General features: G+C 38.7%; 1 protein-coding gene across 1 annotated transcript in view; it reads right to left on the bottom strand.

Annotated features, from left to right (window-relative positions):
* The window catches only part of otog (otogelin), a 217,220-nt gene that overhangs the window by 156,094 nt on the left and 48,980 nt on the right, over positions 1-12,146 (bottom strand). The window contains exons 16-18 of the mRNA XM_043706414.1: positions 9,746-9,923; positions 7,152-7,276; positions 4,561-4,773 (exon numbers count right to left, since the gene is read on the bottom strand). Coding sequence (XP_043562349.1) covers positions 4,561-4,773; positions 7,152-7,276; positions 9,746-9,923 — 516 coding nt within the window. The remainder of the gene's footprint in view (positions 1-4,560; positions 4,774-7,151; positions 7,277-9,745; positions 9,924-12,146) is intronic.

The following is a 12,146-nucleotide window of genomic DNA, read 5'->3' as shown; positions in this document are numbered from 1 at the left end:
TAATGTGTTATGAGCAGAATTAGTTTTATGTTATAACTATAAGCCCCTTTCTCAGTCTCAATAGGCTGGATTTACTGTAGCAATCATGTGTGGGAAACGTATCAGACAGGCCCACTTAATCTTTGGAGATAACCCAAATCAGTGGTGTACAAACCATCCCTGATGATGTGGGAGGGCACATGGGGCTGACATGGGGTTCCTGTCCTCAATCAATGGGATGTTAATTAGGCTCATTAATGGGCCTACCTATACCCATTAACATTGAGCCTACCACCAGGAGCATATGTGGACCAAGCATCCTGCACTCTTCGAAAGCCACCAAGAAAACCTTGTTGGGCCAGCAGCCTATGTGGGAGATATCCCCCTGTAGTCAGGCACTCGGTACCTAATCTAGGGACCCAGATTGGTTGGAAAGTCCAACAATGCACACTGAATTGATTCGACTGAGCCCCCACAATTGAACTGACAGGGGTTCCTCAGCAGTTCTCTAGCTGTTGGAAAGACTCCAATCAGCCTAACAAAAGCGAGATGAATATTTCTTTTGAAGTATTCTCTCAATCAGTGGCTACATTTTTGCGGAAAATTAGAATTTATGTCTCACAAGTTGTGATAAAATGAAGTCCATTTCTACCTTGAAATCAGTTTGGAGATTGAGATGCATATTTTTCCTGTCAAGAAGCTTCATTATCTGTACTGATACAATGCTTCTGGCATCCAAACTTGAACAGTCAAGTTTTTCCCTCTCCCTTATACAGATGGTAGAATTTCCTCACCAAATGAAAAAATATTTATATTTTTAAAATTTTCCTCCATGACTCAGCTTATTAGAACAGTTCCCACTGAGCACCTCCAGTATTCGTTTGTCTTCCAGTCCTAGACCACTCCCCCTGATGATGTCAGGACCCAAGGTCACTATTTTCATTGTGTAAATCTAGATCTAGGTCAGATATCAGGAGGAGATTTTGTTTTTGAATTCAGACTCATGTAATAGATGTAACGTGCTGACTTCCCTCAAGCAAAAGCTAGATGTGTTTCTTAATGGGATGAATATCACCTTTGCAAAAGATGGGTATTCCAGGAGATTCAGGGCCAGGGACTGGAATGGGAATGGGAAAGGATGGAAGCAGTGGGTGACAGCAAACCAAACTGCCTTAATTACTATTGAGATAAATATACTTGAAAAACTTATGTTCTGGTGATGACCGTAATGGATTTCTTTTAGGGTATTTGTGAGGCCATATGAAAACCTGGTTGTGGAAATCCACTTTTATGGAAGGGACTTCAAACAGGTTATGGAACTCTTACTTATATACATAAAGCAGCTACTGTACGTTCGAGCCCTCTGCACTCTTTACAGCAGACATTGCACCTTTGGCTCACAATGAGGTGTGCTTTCCGCCTATCACACTGGAAGCTTAGGTGCTCATTGGGTACCAGAAAAATGAGCACATCATCAAAATTTGGGACTGATTCTGCACTCTTGCGAAGCCAGATGAAATGTAGTTTATTTTGTTTTCCTGTTATGTTGGTTATCAGAGATATAAGTTGTTAACTTCCTAGCCCTGCTGAATGTGAGCTGCCAACCACAAATATGTTGAGCAGCACTGAATGATGGTACAGACGATGATAAAATAATGTTTCATTGTTGATTTGATCTTGAGAGAACTGGCAATGCCATATGAATAGTCGACAGCTTCTGAAAGAATTGACTAAAAAGAAATAGCAGAGACTCATCACAGCTATTCTACCCAGTATTAGTGCATAAAACAGTAAAATTAAAATTCAATCTTGCAGCTGGATTTGATGGTATATGTTGTGGGTCATCTAAACACCAGAACAACCATTTCCTACTCTGGCTAAACATTCCCACCATTCAAGTTGAGGACTGAATGTAATACCCACAATAGACATTAGAGTGATAACTGTGCCTCAGCAAGCTAGCAATTTACCGGTCATTGGTGTAACAGCAATCCCCACCACTGATCACCTTGTTCAATGAGGTTGTCTGCACTACTGTTCACTATAGGGGCTGGTTTGCTCTTACGTTGCTGTAGAAACCTAAAGGCCTACTTGGTAGAGGAAAACCAGTTGCTGGTTCAAAGGGAGGAAGCTATTTTTCTTGAGGTCCTGGATGGTAGGTCTTACTCCTTTGAGATCCCAAGCTGTTCTCCCACCACATCTGTGTTACATTATCAGAGTGAGTGGTGATTGAGCTATTACTTGGCATTAGCCCTTTCAGACCCTGACACAGCATCTCACCCTGCGCTCTTCTCTCAAACATTTATGAAACACATGTATCTATAATTACTTTCACCACTAACCCATTCCTCCCCAAGCATCTGATTTCACAAATTTATGTGATCTAGAGATTTCATTATTCTCCCAAAATGTTCTATCACAAAAGCTCAAGTAAGAAATGATGTCCACCATTTCTGTCCCTGGATGGTGCCCACTGTAATTCAGATTACGCTGGAAGGAGAAGATTTATAAAACAATGGGTGAAGCTTCTTAAGATAACAAAAAAACAATGATTTACATTATAATTGACCTACAAGCATCAAACTAAAATTATGTTTTGCCTGCCATAAAACTGAGTATTAGAGAAAGTGAGGATTGCAGATGCTGGAGATCTGAGTTGAGAGTGTGGTACTGGAAAGCACAGCAAGTCAGGTAGCATCCAAGGAGCAGGAGAGTCAATGTTTCGGGCATAAGCCCTTGATCAGAAATGAGGCTTATTCCTAATGAAGGGATTATGCCCGAAACATCGATTCTCCTGCTCCTTGGATGCTGCCTGACCTGCTTTTCCAGCACCACAATCTCGACATAAAGCAGAGTATTATAATATGAATTTCAGTGGTGGTGTGATGCCAAGCATCTGCATCCCATTGACAGTTCACAGTTGGGCAACCTACCAACCATTCTCAACCAAACTGGCCTTGCAAGCCTCAGTACTGTGCAATGAGCAATAGATGGAATTCCGCTTTTGGTCATCATCAATTTAACAGTCTAGACTGTGGTAAAACTTACACCAGAAACCAATTTAAAATTATCAGTCAAGCTGGCAATATGATGTATTTGCACGTGCTACAAGTGGATATATTGGTATTTTATGTAAACAAATCATATACACTGTACCTTTTTCATTGAAAATGTCGGTCATGAAGACAACTAAATTCTGCTGTATCCCCTAGGCAATAGCCTGTCCAATTAGCATCTACCTATCTGGACTGAGAACTAAGATTAACAGTTAGGGCTTATGCCTGAAACGTTGATTCTCCTGCTCCTTGGATGCTGCCTGATCGGCTGTGCTTTTCCAGCACCACACTCTTTGACTCTGATCTTCCAGCATCTGCAGTCCTCACCTTCTCCAAGTTAACTGTTCTTGCTGCATTTCTATATCAATAATTGTTTAAGAAGTCAACTTCCTCTTCTCATGCTACATAAGAAACAAACTTTAAAAAGAGACATCAATTTAAGTAGTAGTCCCACTGAGTGTAAGACAAAAAGCTTTGACTTTTTGTCTCCTTTTAGGAATGCTGAAGTCTTTAAACTTGCTAAATTAGGATATTTCAGCATTAAGGACTGTTGACTTTCATTCTGTTCTGAAAGTGAGAGATCTGAAAGTTCCTTTTGTCCTGATGTTCCTTTTTGGTTTCATCTCAATCAAACAGCGGAGGATATTGATCTGCCAGGGAAAAAGGTTCCTGCAATGCCTTCTATTGTACAAACAATATAGGATTGCTGCTAGTCTATAGCTAGTTCAATTACAACCTTTCCTATCTATGTACTGCCCTTGGCCTAAATGTGTCAACTGTCGACACAACCAATCCTTCACTATAAATATCAGAAACTAAGTAAAAGTTGCATCAATATGACAGACCTGGTTACAGAAAATATAAAGACTTGGGTTGTACATCTTACTCCTTCGAGATACTATGACATTATCATAGTGCCTGTTACTGGGAAGTGGTTTAAATATTAAACCTTTCAGACCCTTCATCCTTATACAATATTCAGCAGCCTGTGTGAACCTTATCATGAAATCAAGGTTATGACAATGAATCAGATAATGAAATCTGGGACATTGTGAACTTTGATTTAAATACCCAATGTCCTGTAATAACTAGCTTAACCTGAAGACTTATTGCAACTCACAAGTCTCTCTTGCTCTTCCTTCAAAATTTTCTTATTATCCATCATAAATATTCAAATTGAAATCAATATGTCTTTTACCATCTTCAACATCAAAATTATGCTATTCATTTTGTTAGTCCTCCTAAATTCAGGTTTATAATGATTACCTCCTGATTCTCTTCAAGTTTCCTCACTTGACTTTTCATTGTTGCTGTTCATCTTGATTACTTAATTAGGAAATAAATTGTAAATCAATCCAGCAAGGCAATGATGCCATTCAATTTCAAGAGTAAATAATTAAAACAATACAACTACTTCATTTACCAATATGACACAACCAAATATACTGTAAACATTTGCTCTTTCATATTGGAGAGAATATCTTATTTTGTTAATAAAGTGTGAATTTCTAGTAATGATGCTTACCACACTCTGAGACATTGGACCGAAAGTCTATGAAGATGCCATATTTTCTACATTGGCGAGTATAGTGGGCCACAGCAGAGCACATACAAGTTTCTCCACACTTGCAGGTGTCTGTTTTGCATTGTTGTTGATATAAGTCGGGACTCAAATACTGATGGCATGATGCAAACAAATAGTCACTGATAATGCTACACTTCTCTGTGGCATAAGAGGCTGCAAATGAAACAAGAAATTGAGAAATATTTCACTCACAAAATGAAAAGCTTCCTTTTGTAACTTTCAAGTTTAAATTTGATTGCATACATCTACCATTATCTTTTCAGATAATTGTATGTCAAACATCACTCTAATTTGTTCTCAGCCACGTCTAGTTTGAACCACTGAGAATATGCATTACAGTAGACTGATGTGTCACCCAGATTTTCAATTGTTCATCACTTTCTTGTCTGGGAAAATCTATTGTGCTGAATCTCTAAAGCAGTAGCAATGAGGAGGGTGGTTGCTGCACTTGTAACTTCCCAAGTCAGCATTGTGTGCATTATTTCCAAGGTGCTCCAATCACAGTTTTCAAACAAGTATGCAGTGCATTTAGGGAACTCGTTGGAATGCTGCAGGGAGTCAGGAACATAGCACACAATGCCTTTTTTTTAATGTTTCTTGTCACTATTTAGTAAATATAAAGGTCAGTCTTAGAATATCAGTGAACAGATTAGGAGATAAATGGGTGAATTGTTCTTATTTATTCATGGTTCAGGGACATCACTGGCTAAGTTTAAGACTCATCTCAAATTTCCCTTGAGATGTGAAACTGTGTCCCCTCCAATGATTGCAGTCCTCAGGGCTGGGGCACCCATAGTCATATCAGGAAGGAAGATAAGAATTTGGCTCCAGTGACAGTGGGGGTATTATTATCATTAAGTATAAGGAAATTTATAGAGTCTCCATCTCCTGTTCATTGCTTACCTTTCCATTAATAATAACTAGATGTGGCAAGACTCCAATACTTAGGTCTAATGTGCTGGTTATGGGATCACTTAGACCTAGACTGGGTAAAAAAGACCTTGGCTATTCACCCAATCCATGTCCCCCATGATTCTAGAAACCTCTATAGATTACCCCTCGGCCTCCAACACTCCAGGGAAAGCAGCCCCAGCCTATTCAGCCTTTCCCTATAGCTCAAACCCTCCAACCCTGGTAACGTTATTGTCAATTTTTTCTGTACCCTTTCATGTTTAACATATTTTCTATAGTAGGGAGACCAGATTTGAACACAGTATTTCAAAAGTGGCCTAAGCAATGTCCTGTACAGCTGCAACATGACATCCCAACTCCTACACTCATTGCACTGACCAATGAAGACAAATGCACCAAACACCTTCCTCACTACACCTGTTTACCTGTGATTCCATCTTCAAGGAACTATGAACTTGCACTATAAGGTCTCTCAGCTTGGTAACATTCCCCAGGACCGTACCATTAAGTGTATAAGTCCTGCTCTGATTTGCCTTTCCAAAATGCAGTACCTCACATTTATCTAAATTAAACTACATCTGCCACTCCTCAGTCCATCAGCCCATCTAATCAAGGTTGTACTTTGAGGTAATCTTCTTCACAGTCCACTACACCACCAATTTTGGGGACATCTGCAAACTTACTAACCATTCCTCTTATATTCACATCCAAATCAGTTATATAAATGACAAAAAGCAGTGGCATAAGGAAATAAACACAATGGCTACAACACGGAGGCAAGGAATACTGCGGTGAGTAACTCATCTTCTGACTCCCCAAAGCCTGTCCACCATTTCCAAGGCACAAATCAGGAATGTGATGGAATATTCACAACTTGCCTGGATGAGTGTAGTTTCAACAACACTCAAGAAGCTTGACACCATCCAAGACAAAGCAGCCCACTTGATTGGCACTACATCCACAAGCATGCACTCCCTCCACCACAGACGCGCAGTAGAGCTATCTAAAGATGCACTGCAGAAATCCACCAAAAATCCTCAGACAGCACCTTCCAAACCCACAAGTATCTAGAAGGACAAGGGCAGTAGATTCATGGGAATATCATCACTTTCAAGTTCCCCTGCAAGCCACTCACCATCCTGACTTGGAAATATATTGCCATTCCTTCACTGTCACTGAATCAAAGTCCTGGAATTCCATCCCAAATAGCATTGTGAGTCAACCCACAGCAAGTGGATTCAGCAGTTCAAGAAGGCAGCTCACCACGACCTTCTCAAGGACAACTAGGGACGGGCATTAAATGCTGGCTAGTCAGCGATGCTCACTTCCCACAAATGAATTTAAAAAACACTTCAACTTAAGTGAGTTATAGCTGCAGGCTAGAAATAATATAAACTTTCTGTTGTGGCTGACTGAGACGGTTAAAAATGGGACAGTCAATTCACGTCTCCTCATATGGTCACGACAACATAAACACCATGTGGTATTGATATCCCAAATATATCAATAGCTTGTTTTTCATAAAAACAACATTAAAACTATTCAAGAAATATAACAAAACACAGCATAGAATATTTCCAAGAATATTAACAACAGATCATGCATTATACAAGGCTCACCAGATTGCTGATGCATGTCACATGGATCTACCTCAGGAATGTTGGCACCTGAGTTGCAAGCTGTGGAGATTCTCCAGGAATTGGCAAACAACTGTGGTGTGCTTTCAATCATTCCCCCTGGGGATCTTTACAAATGGCAAACAGAAAGGGAGTAGGTCATGCACAAACTCAATGAATGGAAGTACAGGGTAACATACAAAATAAGCTTCCAATTTATCATCTATTTTCCACTAATGGCTAAAAACAAATTAATATCCCTTTGTTTTTAATATATAATAGAATCACATGTGTTACATAATCCTGCAAAGGTAACTAAATCTGAAAGCATGCTCAGGTGAAATACTAATATGATTTCCAGGATCATACTGACTATATGTTATATTGACAATATGTTCCACTCTGTCTGTGTCATTGTGAGTAAGTGATAAGAACTTAATGCAACAAAAGGTAATCCAAAGAGAAAAAAAAAAATCAAATAGCAAGTAACCACTAGGCAGGTTTTCTTATTCACCACCCCCAAATATACTAAAAAGCAACATTGACAGAGGCCTAGCTGTGCATCTGCTTTCTTAGTTTAAAATGCTATATGGTGATGGGAGACTTGGAAGAAGAATTAAAATAAATGTAATGAACGATTTGCTAGAAATATAAATTAATGATGGTTCTTTTGTGTAATAATCATACAGAATAACAGTTAATGGTTACAGAAACATTTGAGATGCATATGAAACACATAAATTAGGAGCAGAAGCAGGTTATACAGCCCTATGAACCCATTCCACCATTCAAAAAGATTGTGGCTGATCTGTTTGCATTTTAAATTCCACAGTCCCATCTTCCACTGATTACCTTTGATTCCCTTGCTCTATGAGAATCTATTCCCTGTATAAACTTCACTACATTCCAGATAATGTTTACAAGCCAATTTTCTTTTGAGGCCCTGTCCCTTTGTGATTTTTTGTAGTGCCTGAATTATTGATCAAGTTAATTCTTTGAATTCACGCACTGAAGTTCACTTCTCTGTTGATATCAACTGAGAAGTAAAGAATATTTCCTCTTGTCAATTCTTTAACAAATGCACTAGACATTTCAATGTAATAATGTATTTTTGATAATGTATTATAATTCTTACATCTGCACAAACTTGTACTAAATCTTGTTGCTCATGTCACTCTTTTCTAACACTTTACAATTTAAACTCAAGTCAATATTTATGATGGAATTTGTCTATGTAAGCTAGCCACCCTACAGTTATAATATGATCACCTGGGCGCTTTTCTCTGCACAGCAGCACAGTTGTGCTGGCTAACAGAACAATGGGAAAACTTACAGCTTCCAATAGTGTTAAGAGACCTTTTACATCCACCTCAGGTGGGGACTGTTTAAAATCAAAAATCTAAAAGACAACAACTCTAAAAATGTCACACTCCCTCATCACTACATTGAAGTACAGCCTGGATTATATTTGGGTCCCTGATTTTTAATCAGATCAAGATTTACAGGGAAAAGGAAGGAAAACTTTCACCCTAAGCAAAATTGTTCAATTTATAAAATGTTAAGTTTCCATCTGTATATTGTTAGCAGTTATTGATTGGAATTATTACCTTTTCTTTTTTCATTGAGATGACTGACAAATTTAAAATGCTGATCAAGTTCGAATGGTGTACAATTACCTTTGGATTCAGCAGTGATAGATAGGCTCTAAACAGCATCAAATGGTGGTCCAAGTTCAAAGAATACCAGAGATGAGCTCCTGGTAAGTTTTGTGTAGCTTGGAAGAGCTGGAGAGCTCCATCAAATTGCAGAAATTCAGCATGGAACAGTGATACCTCATATATACCAGTCCACATCCCTCCCCACACCCAAAACCAGCAGTGGACAGTTTGCCTAATGTTATGGCAGCTCAAAATCAAAGGTTTCTCTGATGTTTCTAGTTTTTTGACTGCAAAAAAACTCAATTAACCATGAGCTATGCCTCTCAGTCAGCTAACTTGATGACTTGTTAACATGGATATAGCTCCACTCAAACTGACTCCACCACGACCAGTTTGGTTTAATGAGGTGATGCAAAAAGAATAGGTAAAATACCATTTAGCATTTAAACCAAGTTGAAATATTAGCTAAACATCAAAACACAAATTTTAAAATACTGTTTTGAAAATGTTGAAATCTCCTGCAGTTCATATCATTTACTTTGGTTCAAGATTACAATTTAGATTTTTTGTCCCTAGCTCTGATTAATTATTAATACTTTTAGAAAGATAATTTTTATTTGAGCACTAATGCATTAATCTAAACTATTAATTTGTGCAATTCACTGAATGCTTTGTGAACATCTGGAGAAGCAGAAATGAAAAAGTGTCATCTAATTGACAGGTAAGGATTGAAGTTTCTGCCAAGCTCCAGACTCAGATATGAAATAAAACTCCACAACTCACCAACAGCAGTGTTAAAAAGTGATCCTTGTTGAAAAGAAACATAAATCTTTAGATACAAAAAATCTAATTATGACTATTATTCTTTGTAGCCAACTTGTAATCAGTCATTAAGTTCTAATCAAACTCAATTAGCCTCAAGGCTTGACAAATACTCACAAGAAATCATCCTGAATATTGCCATTGAATGTTCCACAGAGACCAATGGTATCCTCTTTCCAGCTTGTATCCACCTGGATGTAGAGCCGTCTCCCTTCTCTATCATATTGCAAATGCAATCCAAAGTTGGTCTTAATTTGCACAAACATGGAGCTGAGCTCAGTGACTTCAAACAAATCTGTTAAAGGACAAGGGAATATACTATTGAGATTATGGTGTGAAACAGCTGTTTAAGCAAGTTGTTGTCAAACTAGTTGCTCTAGTTAGCTACATTTTACCAAGTGTGTTAGGTAGAATGCTCACAGCAATTAAGTTAGACATGGTTCTTTATACAAGTAAAATGTACCACTTTATTAATAATCAAATATAATTTAACTAATTCATCATTAGATAAGTTTATAACTTTATAAATGAGGCAGGGAAATACCACCAAATTGATATGGATGTGAGTTTGCTCACTGAGCTGGAAGTTTTGTTTTCAGACATTTTGTCACCATACTAGGTAGCATCATCAGTGTATGGCCCACATTTTATTTATGAGCTTTGGTTTCCTTGGGTTGGTGATGTCATTTCCGATGGTGATGGCATTTCTTGTGGTGATGTCATTTCCTGTTCTTTTTCTCAAGGGGTGGCAAATGGGACCCAAGTCAATGTGTTTGTTGATAGAGTTCTGGTTGCAGTGCCATGCTTCTAGGAATTCTCGTACATGTCTCTGTTTGGCTTGTCCTAGGACGCTAACACCTATGGGCACAATACACTAAAACTAGTCCGAAAATGGGAAACCAATTCCATCCGACACAGCACCATCTGTGAACAGCTGCACTTCCTGCACAAATGCCTAAGGAAACAGGTATTACCTAAATGTCTTAAATATAAACCTCCCCTTAACACCCCATTAGCCAAAGGAATAGCAGAGCAAAATGGCCACAGAATGCTTAATGATAGCCAGAACAGACTCCATAAATACACGCAGGAAATTTTGTGCCAAAAAACTTTCCTCATTAATGCAACAGACTAGGAATGGACAGACAGTACAACAAACCATAGACATTAGACAGCGGCAAACCGAAAATGAAAAATCTAGACTTGCAGAAAAAACTAGACAAACTTACATAAAATAATAGCACTGACAAAAAACTTGTGACCAACCCTTAACAGACACTGAAAAAGCTGTCTTTGTAAGAGGATTAAATTACAACTTCCAGGATGCAGACAAAAAAGATTTCTTAGTAGCATTGGAAACAACACTGAAAGACAACAAACTCACAGGAGAAACCCAGCAAACCATTAGACAAACAGTCACACCAACATTAAGCAGGAAAAGGAAGGAAACACACTCAATACACAAGAAAGGAAGGCATTAGAAGGACTAAAAGATAAAAATATTGTTGTCCTATCTGCAGACAAAGGACGCTTGATAGTCATTTTAAATCAAGGGGCCTATATTGAGAAAGCCTCTCTCAGACCCATAGTCTCGCTACCTGTAACACCAATTTACAGATTAGCCAAGGAGCTACACCAAAGACTAAAACATTTAGTAGATGACTTACGTCACTCCACCCACCCCACCTAAGAATTCCTGAAGACCAAAGACATCAAGACAGAAGACGATGAAATAAAGGTTTCCTTTGACATAACAGTCCTGTTCACTTTCATATACATCAAACTGGCCAAGGAAACACTGACTACACTACTGGAAGAACCAAAGACACATACACCAAACACCACCAACTTCATCAGCAAAGACTCTATCGCCAAGCTAGTGAATCTATGCCTTACCACCCACTTCATCTTCAACAACAAATCCTACAGACAAACCAACGGAACACGCATAGGATCTCTGACATCAGGGTTCTTAGCAGAGGCAGTAGTGCAGAAACTCTAACAAACAGCTCTGCCACCCATCCAACCCAAGCTTTGGGTCCGCTACGTGGATGACACCTTTGTCATGACTAAACTAAACAGATTAGAGGAAACCTTCAACACCATCAATAATACCCCTACTGGCATAAAATTCACTGACGACAAGGAAAACAACAACAAGATATCACAGCAAAGTGAACAGCCAATGAGAATCTTCCCACCAGTGTATACAGGAAAACAACACATATGGACCAAATACTGAACTATAGAAGCAATCATTCCAATACCCACAAAAGGAGCTGAGTTAGAACATTATTTCAACAAGCCACCACACACTGCAGCACAGAGGAACTATGAAGAGCAGAGGAAAATCACCTAGACAGTGTATTCAAAAAGAATGGGTACCCAAAGAACACAGTCCACCGTTTTCTGAGCAACAAACCCAAACAAGCAGACAAAAACATGTCCAGAAACCATAGTTACTCTTCCCTACATCAAAAACATTTCAGAAATGACTGCCAGACTACTCAGACCACTT

This window comes from Chiloscyllium plagiosum, chromosome 16 (genome assembly GCF_004010195.1).
Source record: "Chiloscyllium plagiosum isolate BGI_BamShark_2017 chromosome 16, ASM401019v2, whole genome shotgun sequence".
NCBI classification, from domain to species: Eukaryota; Metazoa; Chordata; class Chondrichthyes; order Orectolobiformes; family Hemiscylliidae; genus Chiloscyllium; species Chiloscyllium plagiosum.
The sequence above is the reverse complement of the archived record's forward strand: the minus strand, read 5'-3'. Positions and strand labels throughout refer to the sequence as shown.